Consider the following 27,281-nt stretch of genomic DNA (forward strand, 5'->3'; position numbering starts at 1 on the left):
AGAAAAGTGGAAAATAAAAAAAAAACATTATTTGATATTCTGTGTATTACGTTGTTGTTTCGATTTAGAACAATTCATATTTCACTTGCATAAATTTGTGTGGTTTGTTTAAACAATAAATGTGAAAAATCTAATTTTTGTTATTTTTTCTCATATCCGTTGAATGTTTGTCATATTTAGAATCAGTTTTGAAACTATTCTAGCTGTGTTAACACATTGTGATGATGGACAGAAAATTGAAAATAAAATAAATTGTATAAAAATATGTTAACAAAGATAAGCCGTTTGTTTTTGATTGTTACACTAGTTGGCACTACAATGACGAGTGTTGTAAGTGATTCGAAATAAGAGGAGTTGAATGGAAAAAATAGATATATCAGAAAAATGTGTTTCTTTTAATTAATTCTAGAGATCTTTGTGTATCTATACCGTACCGCCATCGTGTTTAACCGATGTAAGTAAAATTTAAAATTACGGTGATTTAACTAACTAACCAAAACATAATATTAGTTTATAAATTTATGGAAACACTTGCCCAATTAAACCTTAAGCCCATATTTGGATTTTGAGACATTCCGCATTTGAGCCGTTCTTCGGCAAGGCCATTGGAAGCATGGAAATATTTGTTTTTTTTTTGTAATGAATCATTTTTATCTTATTGGACTTCGTATTGAAACCATTGGTTTGTAAATGTATACATTTCCCGATAGGAACCATAAATATTGAACCTATATATCCAATATTTGCACTAGATCAAATACTTGTATAGAAACAAGTAAAAAAAGCAACGAGTTCGGTCGGGTCGAACTTTAAATACCCTCCACTATTTAGAAAGAATATGGAAAAAAGGAAACAAAGGCTATATTGGTGCGGGGCCAACCATGTGATACCCAACAACACTATAATGTATTGGAGAACCTGCATAGGTCTAAACACATTTTAGTCGATTATTTGAAATAATGCCATACTGTCCTGCACAAATGTTACCTTTGGTTTTTACCCGGGGATATTTTCATTATATTTATACTCTATGTCGTGTTAGGTACAGGGTTGCCCATATTCGACGGACCCATTTTTTTCGGCCATTTCGATGACTCTTTGGGCCCATTCCAATCGACGAGGCTTGTCCGCAGGCAACATTTTTTGCTTCAATTGAATTTTGTACGGGAACAAATGCAAATCAATGCGAATAATCCGTTGTTAAGTGGACCGAGCCATGCCCAACTGCTGAGAACGGCGTTTTTGGGATGTTCTTGGGGACCTCTCAACACTGGCTCAAACGGCAGCGATATTCTCGGCCGATCGCCTTGGTCGACTTTTATATGGCCTCTTCGGATTAGAAAGAGCCTTACCAGTCGAAAATGGTGTTCTTAGAAGGCGCACTTCTCACATTTTTTAATGTTTTAAAAGCACGTTGAGTTTTCACAATTGACTTCATCTGTTGAATGTAAATTTCAACTATTTCAGAGCGCTCGCGTGGCGTGCATTGGTTCATGGTAAAAATCTGCTTGGACTGACGCGTCAAACGCGGTATGTCATTAAGCGATGTGACATCTCTGTCAAAAGTTATGGCGTTGCCAGATGGGTCCGTCGCCGGCTTAATATTGTCCGATGACCAAACAAAATAGCATGCTTCTAACTCCAAGCTCTCTAACTCCATGCAAAATACCGCGTCGATTGGTTTATAATTTGCGACCTGTAGAGCAACTGCAAAATTAGAAAATGTTTCTGTTTTTGGTCATTTTCAACATAGCCCCAGCTCCATTTTCAATTTCGTGAGGATCGGACCATAATTGCGACTTGTAGAGTGATTACAAATTAACAAGGACAGACGGATGGACGGAGGAACATACATAGCTAGATCGACTTAGATAGGCGAGATAGGAAGATCCATATATAGTTTCCTACGTCGGGGACCAATATTTCGAGAATCAAACTTATAATATCACTAACACATTGTGCTGTAGCGTATAAAAACGTTGAAAATGCTGTTAAAATCATATAAAAACCGTATATAGGGAGGGACCTGCAATTTTCAGACAATTTCGAACTGCAAATAATAAATTTGAATCAGTTCCAGTGAATAACGTAGTTAAAATCATTAAAATACCGAATAAAGGGTGGTACTCTTATATGGGGGCTATACGAAGGCTTGGACCTGCATAGGCAATTTTCTGTCACAGGTTGTAGTATCCGGTGAATAATATCGTAAAAATCATAAAAATACAAAATATAGAGAGGCACCGTTATATAAGGGCTATATCAATACGTGGACTTATGCAGGGCGAGATAAAAACACAGCAACAAAGACAAAGGTTATAACTCTTACATTTCTTTTTTTAAATTTTATTGAATGAAAGCAAAAAATGTCGAAAATAGCACGAATTATGGCTTTCAAACGGCCAATGAAACTGTCACAAGCTGCCTGAGTGTTGTTCTGCGGTATTTGGCCCATTCCCGGCAAAGCGCTTTCTTGAGGTAATCGACACTTTGGTATTTTATAGTGCCAACCTTGCTTCCCGAAAGACTCCAGATATAATGGTCTAACGGATTGGTATCCGGATATTTTGGTGGCCAGTGTGCGCTGGAAATGAAGCGAGGAACCTCATTTTGTAACCATTCTTGGGTGGCGCGTGCTGAGTCCTGTTGGAATGTCCAAGGTCTGCGGCCAAAATGTTTGCGTGCCCAAGGCTTCCGCGATAATATTCGGAATTTATTATGTTGCCACGGTCTATTAATACGAGCGGAGAGCGACCATTAGCTGTTATGGCGGCCTACACCATCACCATGGCCGGCGCTTGAGTTCTGGTGGCCAACCGTAGGTGCAGATTTTCAGCTGATCTCTTTGGCAAGTAAACACGATCATTTTGTTTGTTTACAAACTGTTGGACAACGAATGTTTTCTCATCGGAGAAAACCAAATTCGGCAGTCACCACTTTTGGCCAAGCGAAGTAACTGTTTAGCTCTTTTGAGTCTATTTTCTTTCTGTTGCGGTGTAAGTTCTTGCACTTTTTGGAATTTCAATGGATTTACTCCGAGCTCATTTTTCAATTTTTGCCGAATGGAATATTGCGAAATGTTCAGCACACAAACCATTTTTCGGCCACGGTGACGCGGGTTTCGATCAAGTCGCTTCTTTACTTTTCGAACCATTTCTGGTGATGTTGCTGCTTTCTTCCGTCCGTTTCCTTGACATCGGGCTACACTACCAGTATCACTGTAATGAGCGATGGTACGAGACACAAAAGATTTATGCACATTTAAATGCTGGAGTGCTCTAACGATAGCCACTTGTGGTTTTTCAGCCAAATATAAAGAAATCACACTATCACGATTGAATTCCATCACAAATAACTTTTTTTTCTAGAAAATTGTCACCAAAATGCTTTTGTACGCTTATAAACAATATAATGAGCTGTTATTGTAATAATTTTAACAGCTGTCGGACGAGTGGCTTAGAAATGGCAGCAGTCATTCGTAATCTGTGGGCTTCCACAAACCAGAATTGGAACATTAGAGCAAGTGTGTATTTTTACAAATATTTTTAATTTTCTTATCTAAATATTACGTATGTGTCAAGTTTGGAAGAAAAACGTTTGATTCTTTTTATTGCAAAAATGATGAACTTTTGTCAGGAGGTACGATAAAGTGTGGGGCGATATATTCGATTTAGACACCTGTTCTAATAAATACCAAATAATTGGAATGTGCTAAGTGTGAGGAAATTCGCATATCTTGAGAGTATTAAACATGATTATCGAGGAATTACAACGCTAATATATGACAACGTTAATATACCCTCCATAGAGAGGTACAGGGTATATAAATATCATATAAAGAGCCCAAAAGTAGCCTACAATGTCTTTTGATGAAGGCTTCGATAGACCAAATGTATTTAGAGCTGCAAAAAATAATTTATATTTTTAAGTTTATTTACAATGCAATTTAAAATAAAGCAACAAGTTCTTATAATCAATATTTCAAGTATTTCAATGGGGGTACATTATCATATAGATAACTTAAATTGAAAATAGTTTCCGCAAGTGAAACTATAAATTCCACTTCATGTTATAGTAACTTTGTTAGTATATTTTAAACTTTTCTAGTTTTGAGTTATTTTATGTCAATAAATAAAAATATGTCAAAAATCATTTTAACTCTCCTGCTGCTAGGAGTCGCATTAAATTCTTCTAATGGTGATGTCCTAAACGATCTCATGCATTTGGATCAAATCGATTTGAGTGGTTTTGAAATATTGGGAATACTTTTGAAACCCGATGAGCCAATTGAATTAAAAGTGGGCGAAATTATTTTAAATCGTTTGTTGCACAACATGAGTAAACGTGGCGATGATCTTCATATGGAGTGAGTAGTTGGAGATTGAGACAAAAATTGAAAAAATATTATATATATTACTTAAAATATTACAGAGTGGATTCAGCCTCTTCATTTAATTTGGATCAGGTTATCACAATCGATGCCCAATTATCATCAAATTCTGAAGATTCAAGTTCTGTTGAACAAAAATCGCAAAAGTGTAAAGTAACAATTACTCTGCATTTGTTGGCTAAAAACACGGATGTGTCATTCGCTTGTGAAGGTCAACCAACCATTGAGAAACAATTCGAGTGGAACAAATAAGCGTGGCAAATATTTTTTGGAAAGGAGAAAATACAAAAAAAAAAAAAAAAAAAACATTTAAGAAATTCCAGTTTAATTGTTTACTTCTTTTATTTGAAAACTAGTTAAAACAAGAAGCGGTCAATCATGACTCTATGCCTCTTTTTATTTTTACACAATATTCAAATTCAGTTGTAACAAAAATGCATATTACAATTTTTATATGGAGAAAATGTACTCATTTTATGACAAAATACAATTTTAAAGATATAGAACATGATAAAAAAAAATAAAATAAAATAAAATAAAAAAATAGTATAAATAAGTAAAAAAATAAACAATTGAACCTATTATGACCAACTAATTCCAATTTTGGACAAATCCATGAAAAAATGTGACAAAAACCATCAAAATACCGAATATCGGGAGATACCGTTATATGGGGGCTATACCAAAACGTGGACCTATACATGCAATGTTTCGCCACACATACTAGGACCCATTATGACCTACATATACCAATTCTCAGACAAATCCGTGAAAAATGTGGTAAAAATCATTAAAATACCGAATATCGGGAAGTACCGCTATATGGGGGCTATACCAAAACGTGGACTTATACATGCAATGTTTCGCAACCGGAGCTATAACCAATTATGACCTACAAATACCAATTTTTAGACAAATCTATGAAAAAATGCGGCAAAAATCATCAAAATACCGAATATCGGAAGGTACCGTTATATGGGGGCTATACCAAAACGTCGACCTATACATGCAATGTTTCGCCACACATACTAGGACCCATTATGACCTACATATACCAATTCTCAGACAAATCCGTGAAAAATGTGGCAAAAATCATCAAAATACCGAATATCGGGAGGTACCGTTATATGGGGGCTATACCAAAACGTCGACCTATACGTGCAATGTTTCACCACCGGAGGTAGAAACCACTATGACCCACAAATACCAATTTGTAGACAAATCCATGAAAAAATGCGGCAAAAATCATCAAAATACCGAATATCGGAAGGTACCGTTATATGGGGACTATATCAAAACGTGGACCGATATATGTAATTTTCAATACCAACCATCCTAGACACAATACAAATTATTCTGCAAAATTTTCATGCTCTACGTTAAATAATGTGGCCTGTATCGTGATTTCGTGATTTCATTCTAAAAGCAAGTACATAAAATTAGTGAAAATCGATTCAGATATAGCTATGGCTCCCATGTATATGTTTCATCTGATTTCCATCCGATTTGGTGTTTAAGTCCCCCACATTCGTAATATGCATTTGACAGCAATGAAATTTGGTACCAGTTATCATGTATAGCCGAGAAACACCTCTGCCAAATTTTATTAATATATCTTCAACCGATTTCGGGTTAATTGTGGAACAAATGGCCAATATCAGTACAAAAATCCTGAATTTTGGTACATCTGCCCGAATTTAGTCTAGAAGCAAGTACATTAAATTTGGTGAAAATCGGTTTAGATATAGCTATAGCACCCATAAATATGTTTCATCTGATTTCCATCCGATTTCGTGTTCAAGTCCCTTAAATTCGTAATATGCATTCGACAACAATAATATTTGGTACCAGATATCTTATAAAGCTCGGAAATAACTTTGTCAACGTTTATCGAGAACGGCTTAGATGTGGACATAGGTCCAAAATATATCTTCAACCGATTTCGGGTTAATTGTGCAACAAATGGCCAAAATCAGTCCAAAAATCCTGAATTTTGGTACATCCGACCGAATTAAGTCTAGAAGCAAGTACATTAAATTTGGTGAAAATCGGTTCAGATATAGCTATAGCTCCCATATATATGTTTCATCCGATTGGGTTTTAAAGACACTCAAATTCGTAATATGCATTCGACAACAATGATATTTGGTACCAGAGATCGGAAATACCTTTGCTAAATTTTATCGATATATCGATTTAGATATAGCTCCTATAGATATCCTTAACCCGATTTCAGGTTTATTGTGAAATAATGGCAAATATCAGCCCAAAAGGAGTGAATTTTGGAACGTACGTTTCCTTTGCGCAACTCGGCGCCGAAATATATTTGTATACCCTCCACCATACTATGGAGGATATATTAACTTTGTCATTCCGTTTGTAACTCCTCCAAATACAAAAAAGTATATATATTCTTGATCAGCGTAAAATTCTAAATCGATTTGGCTATGTCCGTCTGTCCGTCATTTGTAATCTTTCGAAGGAATTGAGATAGAAGGCTACAATTTTGCACACATGTTTATTTTGCCAGTATTTTGATGAATTTAGCGACATTTATCACAGGAATTGTTTCAAATTTGGTATTTGAAGTTTGTTATGGATACTAAAGCCTATGGCAGAAAATTGTCTGTGCAGGTTCACGTCTTCGTATAGCCCCCATATAACGGTACCCCCCCGATATTCGGTATTTTGATGATTTTAGCGACATTATTCACCGGAATTGTTTCAAATTACGTATTTAGAGTTCGTAATGGATACTACAGCCTATGACAGAAAGTTGTCTATGCAGGTCTAGGACTTCGTATAGACTCCCTATATTCGGTAATTTGATGATTTTAAGAACAATACTCACCGAAATTGTTTGAGATGTCGTATTTGAAGTTCGTAATGCATGCTAAAGGCTGTAACAGAAAATTGTCAATGCAAGTCCAGGTCTTCGCACAGCTTCGATATAACGGTACCTCCCTATATACGGTATATAGACCCCAATATAACGGCTATATTCGGTATTTTTAGGATTTTAAGAGAATTTTTAGCGGATTTTATTTTTTGAAAATTTCCAAATGCGTTCAAATGGTGGAGGGCAGTCAAAGTTCGGCCCTGCTTTTTAAAATGTTTTTGATATAATCCTCCTCCAAGTGATGTCATGCACTCTATAGTTCACTATAACTGCTCTAAAGCCAAATGTTGATAGGTGGTATGATCTTCTTGAAATAAATTATTTTATTACGGGAGCTCTACTAAATATGCATAGTGGTGTTGGGTCCGCCCAACTTTTGACTTTTCCTTGCTGTTTTTTTCTCGACTCTTGTTTATTAACTCAAAAAATTAAATTAACTTATCAACTAATTCCATGGATATTTATGATAATTCTGACAGGTAGGTATCTTTTCTTACAATTTCGTAAACTTTTTCTACCTCGTATTTATTGTTCACGTCCATACGTCAGTCTGCTCGATCGTCGTTGTCCTATCGTTCAAACAACTTTCGTACTTTACCTTTCGAGAGTCAAGTCGCTATTATCTACTTCTTTGAATTTATGATTACAGTAAGATTCAGATCTCTGGGAGATAATTAATAAATTATGTTTACTCAAATTTATCATTAACATTATGGAAATATCCATCAATCCCTAATATACCGAAATAATCTCGCGAGCATTCTCTCTCTACATTCAAATATGTGGGACAAAGTATAATAAGATAATGTTATCAGCATCACTATCAACGAGTCCCCTCAAAATAAGAATATTAGAAAAATATAATCAATAGAATAAATTACAAAAACATAATGGGAAGAAGAAAACAGATTAAATCAAATATATGTATAAGTATGTACGTATATGTGTGGGTGTGTATATGTTACTGCTTGTGGAGATAGCGAACAATGTAATGAGAAGTTAGTATAAATAGTCCGGCGTGACCAGATGTCAGCTACAGTCATCGTTTAGTTATTGAATAGCATACACAACAAATTAGAATCTCAAAACAAAATCGGGAAAATGATGAAATTTTTAGTTGTTGCATTCTTTGCTGTTTTGGCCATTGCCAAGGCCAATGAATTCTGTGCTGGTTGTGTGACCACCGTGACCGACGACAAAGGTCTTGAAAGGGCCACCAATACCCTAAACAATTCACTGAAAAAATTGGCTGCCGGTGAAGGACCACATTACAAGTAAGTTGTTTAAGCAATCCGATCGTTATTGTTTTGACTTATTGAACTAATTTATTTTACAGACTTGTCAAAATCAACTCTGCTACCTCTCAAGTCATCCGTGGTCATTTGTTCAGAATAAATGCTGATTTGGAGGATGAGAATGGCCACACCAAGACCTGTGATATTAAAATTATTGAATTCACCGATGTGAATATTACCTTCAACTGCCCCGAAGAACAAGAGGTTTCTAGAACTCATAGCTATTAAGATGTTTGCAGTATGTTTTGAAAAAATAAAATTTTGGAAAAAATAGAAATGTTCTTGTTTATTTTACCCTCAACCATGATATGGAGGGTATGTTAAGTTCCTTACATCGAAATAATCATGTCATCTAATAATCATCTTGGTCAGTATGAAATACTATGCTGATTTAGTCTTCGTTGTCCTATCGTCCAAACGACTTGTGGTAGGAAGCTAAGATTTCGCTTTCTTGTATCTGCAGACAGGTCAGATTTTTAAATGAGATATACAGAGTGAGAAGAAAAAACTGCAACCAACTTCAGACTGCTGCTGCTAAGCCACTCGTCAGAGAACTGTTAAAATTATTCCAGTTGGCCGTTTGAAGGCCATAATTCGTGCCAAAGGTGACTAATTCGAATATATCTAAACTTATTCTAAAATTTGATGCTATTTCCGACATTTTAAGCTTTCATTCAATAAAATTAAGAAAAAGTAAAAATTATGGCGTTTGAATTTGTTGCAGTTTTTTATCTACCCTGTGGGGTATAAAACCTTTATGTCCAAGAGACACGCCTTGGCTATATCGAATTATATACATTTTCTGTTGCCTTGCGGTACACATTTATATTAACCCCTTCAACCAACAGTGACTATAAAATCGAAATATAAATTTTTCTGCTCCATTCGTTCACCCAAAACCAAATTGTAAAGTTCTTACCTCAGTACACATTTCCAAAACCTCTTCCATACGTCTACCCTACTTGCCGAATGTCAATATTTTACTTCTATCCTTCACATAGTACCAAATGTTACAAAGTTTAATGCTTTTTGGAAACCTATAGTTTGATCCTGAAAAAAAATTGTAAAAATGTTGAGGATTTGTATTTTTTTCTCCTGAATATATTTAATATTTCCTGGGCTCAATCCTTATAAAATCATCATGCATTTTTTATGAAGGACAATCCTTCATTAAAACAAGTAAAAGAACATTAAGTTCGGCCGGGCCGAACTTTTAATACCCTCCACCTTAGGGTAATGGAAACATTAGAGCCAATTATGACCCACTAATACCAAATTATAGACTTATTAGTAAGAAAATGTGGCAAAAATCTTCAAAGTACTGAATATCGGGAGGTACCACTATATAGGGAAAAAACGAGGACCTATACATACAATGTTTCGCCAACGGAGCTAGAACTCATTCTGATCAACAAATAGCAAAAATCATCAAAATACTGAATATCGGGAGGTACCGCTATATGGGGGCTATACCAAAGCGTGAGCCCATACATACAATATTTCGCCACACGAACTAGGACCCATTATGACCTACAAATAGCAATTTTCAGACAAATCCGTAAAAAATGTGGCAAAAATAATCAAAATACCGAATATCGGGAGGTACCGTTACATGGGGATTATACCAAAACGTGGACCGATGTATCTCATTTTCAATACCAACCATCCACAACACACAATACAAATTATTCTGCTAAATTTTGACGTTCTACGTCAAAAAATGTGGCCTGTATCGTGATTTCAACAGACTGACAGACGGACATCGTTAAATCGGTTTAGAATTTTATGCTGATTAAATTAACCGATACTTTTTCATTTGTTTCCAAGAAATATTGGTTCGGATCGTTTTTAAGGAGTTTATAATGGCTTTCTTTTGCTCAACTATAAATTAAGAAAAATGCATATACTGTTTTTAATAAGTTTTTATTTTTTATTAATTAAATCACTTTACGAGCTATGTTTCTTGGTCAATGGTTCTTCGCCGGGACAATGGAAGGTAACGGTTACATCATTGAAATCAATAATGTCAATATCACAGGTTTTTGTCTTCTTGTGTTCGTCGACTAAATCGGCATTAATTTTATACAGGAAACCCTGAATAACTTGGGTGGTGGCTGAGTGGACCTCACCAAGCCTAGAAAAGAAGTGAGAAAAAAAGTGATGATTTGAATCGGAAAATATTTTCAAGAAATGCCTTACGTGTAATGAGGACCATCACCGGCTGCCAATTTTGCCAAAGAATTCTTAAGAGCATTTGTAGCATCGCTGGTACCTTTTTCATCACCAACTGCAGATGGGCAACCCAAACAGGGTGGACTAGCCTTAGCAATAGCCAATGTGGCCAATAATACAACAACGAAAAGTTTCATCATTTTGTGGATGTGTTCTGTTCTGTGCTTCAGCTGTGACTGATACTAGCTGCTCAGTGGAGGTAGTGTTTTTATATGATTTTCTAAACACGTTCTGTCTTATTTTCTCTCGTTCACCAAACGATGTCTTCCTTGTTTAGAAAGATAATAATTTATGACTCTTTTCCCTTCGGTGTGGTTGTTTTGTGGGAGAGTGTTTTCATTCGTTGTTGCTGTGGCTGTGTGTCAAAATTATTTGGTGATAAGTGGTATAATGACCTACCTTACACAGTTTTGGTAGATATGTTGCTTATCAGCAATGTTGGCATTTCTTGAAAACATAGATCACTGATTAGTGTTTTGGAATCACATTGTGGACAGTATTTGTAAAAAAATAATAATAAAGGCAATTTGTTACAACATCAATCCTAAGTTTTGCCTATGAGAAGAATGAAAAATGCCCCCAATTCCAGCATATTGCGTATACACTTTTTACAACCACATGCCATTCTTTTTTATAACTTATCGAAATAATCAATAATGTAAGTAATGTTCACATTTCCATATAGTATCTATATTAAGGTAACTCCCCATATTCGGCATTTTATGATTGTAGCTTCAGTTTTCAGCATTTTTGTTTCCGTTTTATTTGGTTTCGTATCTGAAGTTCTTGATTGATATCAATCTCTCTAACAGTACATGCTTCATAAATATGAAAACTTGAACCTAATGTTTAGCCACCCTAAACTCCAGATATTCAGAATTTACATACTTTTATAACATTTTGCAACGGAGTTGTTTGAAGTCTGAAAATACAATCCAATAGTCGTCCAAAATGCTAGACTTCTACCCTCTCCTATACCCTAACCTCATGCAAATTCCGTGCCGATTGGTTTTAAATTTTGATATGAAGAGCTACTTCAAAAACAGGAAAATTTTAGTTTTTTTTTGTCCATTGAACCCTTAAATGTACATTTAAAAAACAATTGGGTTCAACCCTAACCTTAAACATGTCGTAAGGATCGGACGATAATTGTGACCTGTATGTCATACCCTCAGCACATAGTGTTATAGAGTGTAAAAAAACCTAATGTAAACCTTTTGAGACCATCTCCAAAAACAAGAGGCTACTACCACCCCCATGTTCAATTTCGTGAGCAGCAGGCTGTAATTGCGACCTGTTACCTGATTACAAATAAACATGGACAGACAGACGGTCATACATAGCTAGATCTTCTCAGCTCCGCGAGTCCTATGTGCATGACCACTATTCCGAGGTCGTACATAATTTTTTGGACCAATCAAACCTATAATACCCTCCACTGATAATATTGTAGGTATACAAAAACAAAATACAAATCTTATATTGAGTGTGATTTTAAGATTAGATTTGGACCAATGGGCAATATTGCCCTACAAATTTCTTCAAACATTGCTTCAAAATTTATCTTAAGTTTGATCTACACGGGATACTCCCTTTATTTTTATTGAAAGGCAGTTAAAAATAAAGGGAGTATCCCGTGTAGATCGACCTTAGGATAAAGTATTCGTTAAAAATTCTGCTAAAATCTTAAAAATACCGAATAAAGCCGTTATATTAAAGTCTATACGATGTGGACCTACAAAGGCATATTCAAATTCGAAACTTGAAATAAACGGTGAATACTGTCGCTAGAATCATCAAAATACCGTATATAGGGTGGTACCGTTATATCGGGCTATACGAAGACCTGGACTTACATACATAATTCTCTGTCACAGGCTGTAGCATCCATTACGAACTTCTAATACGACATCTCAAACACTTTCGGTGAGCATTGTACTGATATATGGGGCCTATACGAAGACCTGGACCTGTATAGACAATTTTCTGTCACAGACTGTAGTTCCCATTACGAAATCAAAAAACGTAATTTGAAACTACTCCGGTGAATAATGACGGTAAAATCATCAAAATACCGAATATTGGGTGGTACCGTTATATGGGGGCTATACGAAGACGTGGACCTGCACAAACAATTTTCTGCCTACGACTGTAGTATTTATTTCGAACTTCAAATACCAAATTTGAGACAAATCCGGTGAAAAATGTCGCTAAAATCATGAAAGTACCTGATGATGGTACATGGTCCATTTACGGACTTAACCTGCCTTCTGGCAAAATAAACACGAAAGCAAAATTTTAGCCTTCTATCTCAATTTGTTTAAAAGATAGCGTGATTACAACAGAAAGACAGACGGACAGACTGACATCTCTAATTTGACTTAGAATTTTACGTTGATCAACATATATATATACTTTGATGGGTCTGACATGAGTATTTCGAGGAGTTACAAACGGAATGAAAAAGTTAATATACCCTGCATAGTGTGGTGGAGGGTAAAAAATATTAGCCTACTGTTTCTCGTACCTCCTCCTAAAAGGAAATATCTTTAAAATACATTTTCAACTATCAGAAATGTGGGTGATAATTCAGAGTATATTAGCTTTCAAAACTGCTTATAATGCCGTTGTGATAATAGAAAAATAATCTGAAACGATACAAATGTCATGTAACAAATTAACATACTCTCCATTTTGTAGTAGAGTTTATGATAAATGATCATCTCAAATATTGCGCAATAAAAATTTCAAAAAATTAACAAATTCTTGATAATTAATCAAAGTTCAATTCCAAGTGTGCCATCTGTCATTATATTGCGTTGTAGCTGTTCTTAATTTCTTTTACTTCTTCTCATCAAATGATTAACCCCTCGACAAGATTATACAAATGTCAGCGAATTATTCACCATTAGCTACGCACTCTTTATCAATATTCATAAGAGCAGAAATCACAGTAGAATGTTAATTGCCCATTAGTTTTAAATAATATAAAAAAAGTTATATTCGTGTCAGAGCAAATAAATTTAATTGGATGTCGCCCTCTCGGAAATCCCACAACAACAAAAACGACGATTAGCGATTAAAATGGAACTAGTTTTCGCGATTATAATCAGCATATTTATTTGTTTATGTGCAAATTTTGTAATCTCATTTTGAGTAAATGAATTTGACATATTTAATTAGGCCTATAACACATTTTGTAACCTTTCACTATTTAATCTGTTTTATTTTTTTTGGGAAAAGTAAACTTGAATTTTTGTGTTGGACATTTGATTTTTTTGGTTATCATTTCAGGAAATTAGCAAATATTACTTTTTTACATTGAAACTAAAAATTGTTATTTTTTAAACTACAGATATGGTAAGTTTGACCTAATTGTTGGACAAATCAATCTGATTGTCATAGTCTAAATCAATAAGTAAAAAATTAAGTGATATTTACTAGGATCAATTGGTTATACATAACATGATATGTGCACAGGCAATATAGCAAATATTTGAAATTTAAAAATGATCATTATAATACAAGCCACACACGACACAACTCACTAATGTTACAATCGGTTGTTACAACATCACAAATCTTTGATTTTTCGTACAACCGAGACACAACTTCGTACAACCGGACCACAAACGATACAATCTTGAATACAATCTATCCAAGTTGTACAACCAATTGTATCGTGTGTGGCTTTCACAAGAATAAGAAGGTGCGAGTTTAAAAATATTTGAAATCATTTTATAATGGAAATTATCTTGATATAGATATTTTTATACCCTCCACCTTGTCATTCAATAAATTTGTCATTCCGTTTGTAACATCCTTAAATATTCGTCTTAGACCCCATAAAGTATATATATTCATAATCAGCATAAAATTCTAAGTCGATTTAACGATGTCCGTCTGTCTGTCTGTTGAAATCACGATACAGCCCGCGCCAAAATTTAGCAGAGCTATTTGCATCTAGGATGGTTGGTATTGAAAATGAGATATTTCGGTCCATGCTCTGGTATAGTCCCCATATAACGGTACCTCCCGATATTCGGTATTTTGATGATTTATGCCACATTTTTTCACGGATTTATCTGGAAATTGGTATTTGTAGGTTATAACGGGTCCCTGAGCGTGTGGCAAAACATTGCATGTATAGGTCCACGTTGTGGTATAGCCCCCATATAAAGGTACCTCCCTATATTCGGTATTTTAGTTTTTTTTTGCCACATTTTTTCACGGATTTGTCTAAAAATTGGTATTTGTGGGTCATAATGGTTTCCAGCTCCGGTGGCGAAACATTGCACGTATGGGTCCATGATTTGGTATAGCTCCCATATAACGGTACCTCCCGATATTCGGTAATTTGATGATTTTTGCAACATTTTTTCACGGATTTGTCTGAAAATTGGTATTTGTTGGTCGAAACATTGCATGTATGGGTCCATGATTTGGTATAGCCCCCATATAACGGTACCTCCCAATATTCGGTATTTTGATGGTTTTTGCCAAATTTTTTCACTGATTTGTCTAAAAGTTGGTATTTGTGGGTCATAATGGGATCTAGTTAGCGTGGCGAAACATTGTAATTATAGGTCCACGTTTTGGTGTAGCCCCCATATAAAGGTACCTCCCTATATTCGGTATTTTAGTTTTTTTTTGCCACATTTTTTCACGGATTTGTCTAAAAATTGGTATTTGTGGGTCATAGTGGTTTCCAGCTCCGGTGGCGAAACATTGCACGTATGGGTCCATGATTTGGTATAGGCCCCATATAACGGTACCTCCCAATATTCGGTATTTTGATGGTTTTTGCCACATTTTTTCACTGATTTGTCTAAAAATTGGTATTTGTGGGTCATAATGGGTCCTAGTTCGTGTGGCGAAACATTGTAATTATAAGTCCACGTTTTGGTATAGCCCCCATATAACGGTACCTTCCGATATTCGGTAATTTGATGATTTTTGCAACATTTTTTCACGGATTTGTCTGAAAATTGGTATTTGTTGGTCGAAACATTGCATGTATGGGTCCATGATTTGGTATAGCCCCCATATAACGGTACCTCCCAATATTCGGTATTTTGATGGTTTTTGCCAAATTTTTTCACTGATTTGTCTAAAAGTTGGTATTTGTGGGTCATAATGGGTTCTAGTTAGCGTGGCGAAACATTGTAATTATAGGTCCACGTTTTGGTGTAGCCCCCATATAAAGGTACCTCCCTATATTCGGTATTTTAGTTTTTTTGCCACATTTTTTCACGGATTTGTCTAATATTTGGTATTTGTGGGTCATAGTGGTTTCCAGCTTCGGTGGCGAAACATTGCACGTATGGGTCCATGATTTGGTATAGCCCCCATATAACGGTACCTCCGATATTCGGTAATTTGATGATTTTTGCAACATTTTTTCACGGATTTGTCTGAAAATTGGTATTTGTTGGTCATAATGGGTTCCAGCTCCGGTGGCGAAACATTGCATGTATGGGTCCATGATTTGGTATAGCCCCCATATAACGGTACCTCCCAATATTCGGTATTTTGATGGTTTTTGCCACATTTTTTCACTGATTTGTCTAAAAATTGGTATTTGTGGGTCATAATGGGTCCTAGTTCGTGTGGCGAAACATTGTAATTATAAGTCCACGTTTTGGTATAGCCCCCATATAACGGTACCTTCCGATATTCGGTAATTTGATGATTTTTGCAACATTTTTTCACGGATTTGTCTGAAAATTGGTATTTGTTGGTCGAAACATTGCATGTATGGGTCCATGATTTGGTATAGCCCCCATATAACGGTACCTCCCAATATTCGGTATTTTGATGGTTTTTGCCAAATTTTTTCACTGATTTGTCTAAAAATTGGTATTTGTGGGTCATAATGGGTTCTAGTTAGCGTGGCGAAACATTGTAATTATAGGTCCATGTTTTGGTGTAGCCCCCATATAACGGTACCTCCCGATATTCGGTATTTTAGTTTTTTTGCCACATTTTTTTCACGGATTTGTCTAAAAATTGGTATTTGTGGGTCATAATGGTTTCCAGCTCCGGTGGCGAAACATTGCATGTATGGGTCCATGATTTGGTATAGCCCCCATATAACGGTACCTTCCGATATTCGGTAATTTGATGATTTTTGCAACATTTTTTCACGGATTTGTCTGAAAATTGGTATTTGTTGGTCATAATGGGTTCCAGCTCCGGTGGCGAAACATTACATGTATGGGTCCATGATTTGGTATAGCCCCCATATAACGGTACCTCCCAATATTCGGTATTTTGATGGTTTTTGCCACATTTTTTCACTGATTTGTCTAAAAATTGGTATTTGTGGGTCATAATGGGTCCTAGTTCGTGTGGCGAAACATTGTAATTATAAGTCCACGTTTTGGTATAGCCCCCATATAACGGTACCTCCCGATATTCGGTATTTTTTCACGGATTTGTCTAAAAATTGGTATTTGTGGGTCATAATGGTTTTCAGCTCCGGTGGCGAAACATTGCATGTATGGGTCCATGATTTGGTATAGCCCCCATATAACAGTACCTCCCAATATTCCGTATTTTGATGGTTTTTGCCACATTTTTTCACTGATTTGTCTGAAAAATTTGTATTTGTGGGTCATAATGGGTCCTAGTTAGCGTGGCGAAACATTGTAATTATAGGTCCACGTTTTGGTGTAGCCCCATACAACGGTACCTCCCGATATTCGGCATTTTATTGATTTTTGCCACATTTCTTCTAATGTTTCTTTTACCCTAAGGTAGAGGGTATTAAAAGTTTGGCCCGGACGAACTTAATGTTTTTTTGCTTGTTTTTTAATCAAATTTTACATTTAACTAACATAGGGACAAAAGAAGCTCCGGACACGATGACACAAAATGAAAAATCTCATGTTTCTTGAGAAAATTAAGATTTAGTCCAGTAGGCTCTAATAAAAGGGGAAAATGTTTGTTTGCAATTTATGGGCTCAAAAACCGTTAAACAGATTTCCCTGCAAATTTTCAAATATACTACAAGATGGCCTGAATGTAAAATAGGCTATATACATTTTTAAAAATCCATATGATAGTGAAGGTATAGTATCAGAAACGAAGGTAGCTCCCAAAAATTTAGATTTTGTTGCACATATATATTTATTGGTTACCGTTACGGTTACAAATTTGGAATATAAATTTGTCAAATTATATAGAAATTGGTATGGCACCCATAATTTTTACTTTTTTTTTTTAAGTTTTACGGAATGAAAGCAAACAATGTTGGAAATAGCATCAAATTTTATAATAAGTTTAGATTTGTTCGAATTGGTCACCTTTGGCACAAATTATTTTGACCTTCAAACGGCCAATGAAACCGTCATACGCTGCCCGAATGTCGATCTGCGGTATTTTGGCCCATTCCCGGCGAAGCGCTTGCTTGGGGTGATCGCCACTTTGGTATTTTTTAGTGCCAGCCTTGCTTTCCAAAATACTTCAGACACATTAGTCCAACGGATTGGTATCCGGAAATTTTGGTGGCCATGGAAATGTAGCGAGGATCCTCATTTTGTAACCATTTGTTAATTTTGTTTGTTTACAAACTGCCGGACAATGAATGTTTTCTCATTGGAGAAAACCAAATTTGGCAGTTCACCACATTCGACCAAGCGAAACAACTCTTTAGCTCTTTTGAATCTATTTACTTTCTGTGTAAGTTCCCGAGATCATTTTTCAATATTTGCCGAAACGAATATTGCGATATGTTTAGCTCACGAGCCATTTTTCGGCCACAGCGACCCGGGTTTCGAACAAATTGCTTCTTTACTTTTCGAATCATTTCTGCTGATGTTGTTGTTTTCTTTTGTCCACTTCCTTGACGTCGGGCTACGCTACCAGTATCACGGTAACGAGCGATGGTACGAGATACAAAATACAAAAATGTCTGTCATAGGCTTTAGTACTCCTGACTAACTTCAAATACAAAATTTGCAATAATTCCGGTAAATAATTTCGCTGAAATCATGAAAATACCGAATTTCGGGATCTACCGTTATATGGGGGTTATACGAAGACGTGGACCTGCATACAAAAATTTTCATCATAGGCTGTAGTACCCATTACGAAATTTGAAGATGAAATTTGAAATAATTCCGGTAAATACTGTCGCTAAAATTATGAAAATACCGAATATCGGAAGGTACCGTTGTTTGGGGGCTATACGAAAACGCGGGCCGATATGGCCCATTTACGAACTTAACCTACCTACTGGTAAACTATGCATGCATGCAAAATTTTAACCTTCTATCTCAACTCGTGATTACAAAAGACAGACATCGCTAGATCGTCTTAGAATTTTAAGCTGATCCAGAATATATATACTTTGGAGGGTCTGTTATAAATATTTCGAGGAGTTTCAAACAGAACGACAAAGTTAATATACCCTCAAAAGAATGGTGAAGGGTATAAAACTTATCTTTTAAGCAGACAATAGGTTAGTCGCATTTTTTTAAGTTTTTGGTAAATGGGTAGTTATCCAGTTAACTACTGCTTTAGATAATTGTGACTGAATATCGTCTATATTGGCCCAAGTTTCTATTTATTATTAATAACTACTGTAAAAATATCTAATATATTTAACAGTAGCGGGCAACTATTTATCTAGTTACAGTGTTGGAATTCGAAATTTACATTTTACGGCTTTTGTCACGTATGTGTAACTTAATGCTAAGTATTAACGGATGTAGGGCGTGCTCAGCTTAATATCTGAGATACTTCAGAAACTATATAAGTAAGTATCAATTCAAATTTCTTAATTATATACTAGTTTGTTTTAAAAGTCATTAAAAGTGTTTTGGGATAATATGTTAAAAATTCAGTTAATCATTTTAGTATTAACAATATCGGTTGCTTCTATTTATGCACACGACAAAGGCAAGTCATGCTTAGGATGTCCATCTCCTTTGACTGGAGAAAACTTGACAGTTGCCGAAACATTATTGAAAAGAGCACTTGGCCAATTGCTAACAGGAAAGGGTCAAAAATATTGGTAAGGTTTTTTAAATGCTAGACTTTAATTTAATTATCTATTTCCCCAAAAGTCTTTTGCAGATTAACTCGGGTACCCAACAAATCGTGAATGGGGTAAATTATCAATTCAATGCGGATTTGCTAGACATTTTAAGTAGAAAGAAGACATGTGACATTACTTTGTACAAGGGTATGCGTAAAAATCAAATTACCATAAAGTGTCCTAAAAAACGTGCCATTACGAAAAGTGTTTTTCTTTAAATATAATTTGAAAAATAAATAAATTTATAAATTATTACAATTTGGTATACAATTGATTACGCATTAAAGAAAATCAACAAATTGCGTAACTTTATTAACAATTTATTTTTGTGAGGAGCTTTTTTATGTCTAAATTGTATTACAAATAGATACTTTTTTAAAAAACTATTTGAATAGAACTCCTTTGCCAGCAGAATTATACTTTTACATTTCATTAATTTATGAACAATAATTTATGAATCATCTATGTGTACGATTCAGAGAAATTTTGAATTGTCTCTTGGCGAAAAAGGACAAAACTCAAAAAATCGCGTACAAATGAAAGATTTGATAATTTTTATTTTGATACAATTGTTGTACATTCCAAAAATCAAAATAGAAATTATCAAATCTTTCATTTGCATTTAATTTTGCATGATTTTTTCATTTTGACTTACCATTTTCGAATGTACATTTGTAGTGTTTTTTCTTTTTGGACTCTAATATAATGTGTAGTCTGTTATTTATAGATTTTATGTATTTATTGGGTAAGTGGAACTATACGAATTATATAATTTCAGGAGAAAATAAGATATGAAAAAAAGTAATATTTTATCCTAGGCTATCGGGTTTCTTTTTCGAAAAATTATAAATATACTTCCATATTTTGGTATATACCTCATATGAAGGTATCCCATGATTTCAGCTATTTCCAGGGTGTTGGTCACATTTTTCAATTGACTTGGCCATTATTTGGCATCTTGGCTTCTGAAGGAGTAGAAAACCTCTTGGCAGGAAACTTTTCGATAATTTTCGATGTAGCACCCATATAAATGTTCTGATTTTAGCTCGAGGGTCTCGACCACATTTTCCAATCGAATTGGCGAAAACTTGTATTTAGGCTACTTTGGGAGTAGGGAAGAAGAATTTCAAAATATGTACATATATTGGTATTGTCCCCATACAACAATACCTCCCAGGTCAACCGACATACAAAATCATAGATGTTATGTGGACTCTAACCCACAAATTGAGGTGTTATGGTAATGGATTTAAAAGAGTAATTAACTTTGACTATTCTCGAGTCATTCTGCCCATAATTATGAGGTGGACGATTTTCTAAACAATTGAAATTCGAAATGACTCTCTCATTAACTTAACAGGTTTTTTAAAATATTTTAAATCGATCAGTATGTGAACACGTATTGAAATTCTTGCCAGGGATATTCAGTTCTATTTAGTCAAGTCATTTTTTTATAATAAAAACAAGTAAGCAAAGGCTATAGTCGTGCGGCAACGACCATGTAAAACCTTGGTTCATTTCAACACATAAATATATTGCGGACATATTTGAAAACAATAGGTCTAGCCTTTCTGGGCCTAACCCTACACTTGTGAAAATTTTCGTGAGGATCGGACGATAATTGCAACCTGTATATAATAACCCCAAACTTTGTTGTAAGGTGAAAAAATATTACAAAATATACACTTCAATATTTTAAGTCAAATTGAAAAAGTCGCATGCGATAAAAAATATGAAAAAATAAAATGTCACAAAATACTGCATAATCTATATTAACTTCATTATTGGCATCTTGTTATGCGTTTTTTTTAGATTTTATTCTTTTATTCCAAGAGGGCATTCTGAATTTACAAAATTTGTTAAAATCGATCCAGCCATTCTTGACCAATATCCCCTTCCTTTGATATACATTGTATATATTTCGCTATATATAACCGATATATTTACTATCGGCATCTACGTAACGGTCAGAATTTACCTGTTCGTCTATTTGTGATTTCGTGGGGATTAAAAATATTTGCGGGTCAATGGAAAATTTGACTTTTATTTAACACAAATGTTGTGGTCTATTTCACCCACTAAATATTACCCGATGACCATCAAAATTGGAAGGCTTCTGTCCAGCCCTAAGCTTTAGCCCCATGCTAACTTCCGCTTCGATTGGTCTACAATTGCGACCTATATTTGGTCCATTTCAAACCCTAAATATTATGCGATCATCTCCAAAAGCAATAGGCTTCGAGCCCCATCTTTAAAATTCGTAGATCGGGTCATAATTGCGACCTGTATAGTGATTACAAATTAACATGGACAGACGGTCGACTCAGCTCGGCAATATAGGAAGATCCATATATACTTTCATATGTGGGAAACCAATATTTCGAGGTGTTGCATAATTTTTGGCCCAATCAAACTTATAATACCCCCAGGGCATAATTATACCACTCACATGAGCCAGATCTGTGAATTCTTATTTTGAAAATAATAAGCATAAACGATAACACAGGGACGGCAATGCGGACATAGAGAATGAAGCGAGGTAGGCCCATAGTTCCTTTTGATGATCTGCGTAAAATCACATTCTGAGTCGATTTATGCAAGTCCGTCTGTGGAAATCGCTGTAGCTTCCAAACGGAATAAAACATGTTGATAAAATTTTAATCAAATATATTTTAGCACCGTTGAAAATCGAAATGGGTCTTAAAGGTCAATGTATTGGTTTGGCCCTCGCTGCTGAACTTAACTCATTATTTACTTGTTACATTTAAAATTATCAGTATTCGATATTAAGTAATTTTTATCATATTTATTTTACATGTTTGCTTAATGTTTTGAATTTCAGAATTAGCTTAATGTTATGCTAAACATAACAAAAATCAAACATATAAGTGTGTGTTGTGTTATCCGAATACACTGTTCTAGAGTTATAACATATGCATGTATGTATGTTGCATATGCAAGAAATTGTGAGAAGACTACCAACAACTGATAATAACACAAATACAAACATATTTATGTGTAATTAATCTCTGTTCTCTGGTCCATGTTTACACATTATAATCTAAAGTATAAACAGAAACCTCAGCGAGATCGAAACTCAGTCTCATTTTGAGTTTTGTGGAGCTAGCATCGTTACGTTTTCGTTTGTATCAAAAGATTTCTGAAAAAAAAAAATGAATAAGATATTATTAATTACTCTTGTTGCTGTTGCATTTGTGGCCATCGAGGCTGAAACTGGCGGAGTAAGATAAATTTGTAAAATTATTAGAGAATATAAAATCTTATACAATTTTTTATAATAGAAATTACAACCACGCGGCGCCCCACGCCAATTGGAAGGCGAAGGCCTTAAGGAAGCCGAGGAAACCCTAGAATTATCATTGAAGAAATTGGCAGCGGGTGAAGATGCCATAAATTATAAGTGAGTATTGTTTACTGGCGATAACTGATTTCGTTAATTCATATGCGATATGAGAAATTTACAGGCTCTCCAAGATCCATTCGGCCTCCAAACAAACGGTTTCAGGAACTTTGTACAAAATTAATGCTGACATCATTGATGGCGAAGAAACCAAGAATTGCGATGTCAGTATTTGGTCCCGAGCATGGCTAGAAAATGGCATTGAAGTTGACTTTAATTGTAAGGACGGAAAAAAATTCAAACGTAATCATAGTGCTTAATTTTATAAAAGGAATAAATATCCAAAAAAAAGACTGTGTTATGTTTAAAACTTTTTCAATAGCAACCATTTGTAGGTGAATTAAAAATTGTTGATTTTGAATATGAAAGGGGCTTAAATAATGTGTTAGGACTATATAGTTTGTACATAGACTCTTCTTCCGGCAATTTGTTTCTGTTTATTCAGAGCGCTCTCATTAGTATACACTTAACTGAAAACCCTGTAATGTGTCAATAGTCGGACTAGGCCGAATATATGATACCTTACGTCGCTATGCATATTTGGCAGAGCTAGTCGTAACAAATGAATGCTTATATTGGGAATTTATGTAAAGTAGATCATACCTCTACGTAGATCATACCTACTATGAACATACCTAATATGAACCTCCTCCACAAAGGTTCAACGCGAAATTAGCATCCGATCATATTTCTAATAAAATGTGACTGTTGTCTTAAAATTTCACACAAATATTTCTAACAACACAAGATCAGGTATGGACAAGTAAAATAACAGCTAAGTTCGGCCGACCCAACTTCTAATACCATGCACCAATTTGAAGGATATTGAATAAAATCCGTCGAAAAATACCACTTAAATGAAAACCGTTACATGGGGGATATACAAAGACGTGGACCTGCATAAGTAATGTTTTGTCACAGGCTGTAGTATGGATTCTGAAGTTCAACTACGAAATTAGAAACAATTCCATTGAATAATGTCGCTAATATCATCAAAATACCAAATAACGGGAGGTGACGTTACTTGTGGACTATACAGAGTGAGATGAAAAAACTGCAACCAACTTCAAACTGCTGTCATTTCCAAGAAACAAAAATGTATTCGTGATGGAATTCAAGCATGATAGTGTGATTTCTTTATATTTGGCTGGCAAACCACAAGTGGCTATCGTTAGAGCATTCCTGTATTTAAATGTGAATCGTGATACTAGTAGCGTAGCCCGACGTCAAAGAAGTGGACGGAAGAAAATAGCAACATCAACAGAAATGGATCGAAAAGTAAAGAAGCGACTTGATCGAACACCGCATCACAGTGGCCGAAAAATTGCTATTGAGCTGAACATATCGCAATATTCCATTCGGCAAATATTGAAAAATGAGCTCGGGATAAAGCCATTGAAATTCCAAAAAGTGCAAGAAATTACACTGCGACAGAAAGAAAATAGACTCAAACGAGCTATGGAGTTTCTTCGCTTGGCCGAAAGTGGTGAACTTCCGAATTTGGTTTTGTCCGATGAGAAAAAAAAAATTATTCTTAAATTTGATGCTATTTCCAACATTTTTGGCTTCCATTCAATAAAAATTAAAAAAAAGCAAGTAAAAAGCAGTAAGTTCGGCCGGGCCGAACTTTGAATACCCTCCACCATTTGGAACGAATTAGAAAATTTTCAAAAAAAAAAAAAAAAAAAATAAATAAATAAATAAAATCCATTAAAAATTCTTTTAAAATCTTTAAAATATCTAATATAGGAAGGTGCTGATATGGGGGGATATACGATATTGTGGACCTATAAAGACAAATCTATGTTTGCGTATAAAGTACTCACAAGGAACTCCTTGTGTGGATTTTCAAAATACCGAATATCGCGGGGTATCGTTATATGGGAGCTATACGTTATCGTTAACTTATATAGAGAATTCTCTGTCGGGGGTAAAGTGCTCACAAAGAACCCCTTGTGTACAAAGAAACCCTTGTGACCGTCCCGTTGAAAAATATGGCTAAAAACATCAAAATACCGAATATCGGGGGTATCGTTATATGAGGGCTATACGATATCGTGGACCTATATAGATAATTCTCTGTCGAGGTATAAAGTACCTACAAGGAACTCCTTGTGTGAATTTTCAGACAATTCCGATGAAAAATGTGGCTAAAATCATGAAAATACCGAATATCGGGGGGTACCGTTATATGGGGGATATACGATATCGTGGACCTGTATAGACAATTCTCTCTCAGGGGGTAAAGTACTCACAAGGAACTACTTGTGGGGATTTTAAGACAATTCCATTGAAAAGTGTGGCTAACATCATCAAAATACCGAATATCGGGGGGTACAGTTATATGGGGGATATACGATATCGATATAGCCCATCTTCGAACTTGACCTGCCTGCAGACAAAAGAGAGATCTGGACAAAATTTTAGCTTTCTATCTTAGTTCGTTTAGCCTGTAGCGTGATTACAACAGACGGACAGACGGACGGACAGGGCTAAATCGTCTTAGTTGTTGGGGGTCTAAAATGATTATTTCGATGAGTTACAAACGGAATGACGAATTTAATATACCCTCCACACTATGTATGGTGGAAGGTATAAAATAAAAATTATGGCACGGTGGAGGACAAAATAACAAATCGGATGAACAATATATGCAGATCATCCAAAGGAACTAAGGGTCAAAATCGGTTCCTTTTCTATGTTACAAAAAATGCACAAAAATATAATACCATAACCTCATTGAGGTGTAGGGTATAAAAATTGAACCGTGGACTACTAAAACAATTGTCCATCATTAAACGAAAGGATTATACTTTACAATAATAAACGAATTTTAAGGGAAAATGTATTAGTAGTTAAAAAAGGAAATAAAAAGTTTATTTGGCGGACTATTTACATAAAGAATACAAGTACTTAAAAAAATGGTTCATCATTTACAAAATTTCAATAAACATGGTATTCTAATTAGGGGAATGTCCACATATATACAGCCTTATCTCGTAGCAGAACATCAATAGAAATTCGCATAACGGTCTTAAAGGTTTTAGCATCAGTCATTCATTCTATCTTCAGTTAGTGACTTATTAATAGTCACGTCAAAAATTTGAAGAGGTTCCAAACAAACACAAATCTATTAGTTTTTAGTGATGATCGGAATACCATTCATCGATGTCTATAGAATTCTAAGTTTCAATTCAGTTATTGTTTATACTTTCAGCTTTTTATGCTGTCTTAATGTGTCCTCGTCCTTTTCATTTCAGTTAACATCCGAAGAGGCAAATGAAACCCTGGATTATGTCCTCAGTAAATATGAAATGGTGGAAATGAAAATTGTCGGAGAACCCATATCGTGCGTATCATTTCACATATCCTCACACAGCTCACAAAAAAACCTTCCGTTTGTCAACATCAGGAATTCTGTTGTTCAAACAAAGTTATAATTGTGGCATTCAGATGAGCACATGTATCCCAACTAACTACCTACCTACTCACACACGTTAGGAGCTTATTTACAATAAATATTTATTTTGTCCTCCGTTTTTTTCTCCCTTTCTTCATTCTGCACAGCGTTTACGGCTTGCGCCTGACACACGGCGATGATGAGGAAGAAATCAACATTCATTTCAAATACCTCGACAATACCATGTATGACATCATTCAGCATTGTGTATTTGCCGTTTATCATCGCCCCAATGAATGCGAACTGATCAGGACCATTTGCAACACCTTCCTACCGATTACGCCACGTCCTCTGTTGGAGCGCACAGATTTACGTGTGTGTGACGATGGCAATGATGTACAACTTGTTGAAGCGGAAGACATTGAAGATGATGATGGAGAGAATACGACAACAATGACGGCAGCAGCAGCTGACGGTGATGGACAGGAATCTCGTCAGAAGCAACAGTCAGCTCAAGGAGCCAATGATGGGAATGACGATGACGATGATGAGGAAGAGGAAAATTAACAATGTTGTGAATAGAAATACATAGATATGAATA

At 35.2% G+C, this 27,281-nt stretch overlaps 5 protein-coding genes across 5 annotated transcripts; 4 read left to right on the forward strand and 1 right to left on the reverse strand.

Annotated features, from left to right (window-relative positions):
• Positions 1–95: 95 nt before the first annotated feature.
• On the forward strand, positions 96–27,281 carry LOC101894160 (uncharacterized). The gene is made up of 4 exons (XM_005182809.4): positions 96–330; positions 410–454; positions 26,541–26,629; positions 26,848–27,281. The coding sequence occupies exons 1-4, from the start codon at positions 265–267 to the stop codon at positions 27,245–27,247; spliced, it is 600 nt and encodes a 199-aa protein (XP_005182866.1). The 5' UTR covers positions 96–264; the 3' UTR covers positions 27,248–27,281.
• On the forward strand, positions 4,102–4,707 carry LOC101893479 (uncharacterized). Its single transcript, XM_005182805.4, has 2 exons — positions 4,102–4,366; positions 4,432–4,707. The coding sequence occupies exons 1-2, from the start codon at positions 4,122–4,124 to the stop codon at positions 4,640–4,642; spliced, it is 456 nt and encodes a 151-aa protein (XP_005182862.1). The 5' UTR covers positions 4,102–4,121; the 3' UTR covers positions 4,643–4,707.
• Positions 8,311–8,861, forward strand: LOC101893644 (sarcocystatin-A). Its single transcript, XM_005182806.4, has 2 exons — positions 8,311–8,563; positions 8,626–8,861. Exons 1-2 carry the CDS (start codon positions 8,391–8,393, stop codon positions 8,810–8,812), a joined length of 360 nt encoding a protein of 119 aa, XP_005182863.1. The 5' UTR covers positions 8,311–8,390; the 3' UTR covers positions 8,813–8,861.
• CPI (sarcocystatin-A-like) lies at positions 10,483–10,988 on the reverse strand. Its single transcript, NM_001309041.2, has 2 exons — positions 10,784–10,988; positions 10,483–10,718 (listed from the first exon to the last, which is right to left on the reverse strand). The coding sequence occupies exons 1-2, from the start codon at positions 10,954–10,956 to the stop codon at positions 10,532–10,534; spliced, it is 360 nt and encodes a 119-aa protein (NP_001295970.2). The 5' UTR covers positions 10,957–10,988; the 3' UTR covers positions 10,483–10,531.
• LOC101893982 (sarcocystatin-A) lies at positions 22,943–23,574 on the forward strand. The gene is made up of 3 exons (XM_005182808.4): positions 22,943–23,101; positions 23,162–23,280; positions 23,345–23,574. Exons 1-3 carry the CDS (start codon positions 23,033–23,035, stop codon positions 23,538–23,540), a joined length of 384 nt encoding a protein of 127 aa, XP_005182865.1. The 5' UTR covers positions 22,943–23,032; the 3' UTR covers positions 23,541–23,574.

Source organism: Musca domestica, unplaced genomic scaffold (assembly GCF_030504385.1).
Source record: "Musca domestica strain aabys unplaced genomic scaffold, Musca_domestica.polishedcontigs.V.1.1 112, whole genome shotgun sequence".
NCBI lineage: Eukaryota > Metazoa > Arthropoda > Insecta > Diptera > Muscidae > Musca > Musca domestica.

What these genes read in the sequence shown, in the direction of transcription:
- LOC101893644 (XM_005182806.4), top strand. Translation starts at nt 8,391, where the DNA reads ATGATGAAATTTTTAGTTGTTGCATTCTTTGCTGTTTTGGCCATTGCC. An exon ending in GGTGAAGGACCACATTACAA is followed by an intron (nt 8,564 to 8,625) that starts GTAAGTTGTTTA and finishes TTTATTTTACAG; the next exon opens with ACTTGTCAAAATCAACTCTG.
- LOC101893982 (XM_005182808.4), top strand. Translation starts at nt 23,033, where the DNA reads ATGAATAAGATATTATTAATTACTCTTGTTGCTGTTGCATTTGTGGCC. An exon ending in TCGAGGCTGAAACTGGCGGA is followed by an intron (nt 23,102 to 23,161) that starts GTAAGATAAATT and finishes TTTTTATAATAG; the next exon opens with AAATTACAACCACGCGGCGC. An exon ending in GAAGATGCCATAAATTATAA is followed by an intron (nt 23,281 to 23,344) that starts GTGAGTATTGTT and finishes AGAAATTTACAG; the next exon opens with GCTCTCCAAGATCCATTCGG.
- CPI (NM_001309041.2), bottom strand. Translation starts at nt 10,956, where the DNA reads ATGATGAAACTTTTCGTTGTTGTATTATTGGCCACATTGGCTATTGCT. An exon ending in GGTGATGGTCCTCATTACAC is followed by an intron (nt 10,719 to 10,783) that starts GTAAGGCATTTC and finishes CTTCTTTTCTAG; the next exon opens with GCTTGGTGAGGTCCACTCAG.
- LOC101894160 (XM_005182809.4), top strand. Translation starts at nt 265, where the DNA reads ATGTTAACAAAGATAAGCCGTTTGTTTTTGATTGTTACACTAGTTGGC. An exon ending in GCACTACAATGACGAGTGTT is followed by an intron (nt 331 to 409) that starts GTAAGTGATTCG and finishes AATTAATTCTAG; the next exon opens with AGATCTTTGTGTATCTATAC. An exon ending in CGCCATCGTGTTTAACCGAT is followed by an intron (nt 455 to 26,540) that starts GTAAGTAAAATT and finishes TTTTCATTTCAG; the next exon opens with TTAACATCCGAAGAGGCAAA.
- LOC101893479 (XM_005182805.4), top strand. Translation starts at nt 4,122, where the DNA reads ATGTCAATAAATAAAAATATGTCAAAAATCATTTTAACTCTCCTGCTG. An exon ending in GGCGATGATCTTCATATGGA is followed by an intron (nt 4,367 to 4,431) that starts GTGAGTAGTTGG and finishes AAAATATTACAG; the next exon opens with AGTGGATTCAGCCTCTTCAT.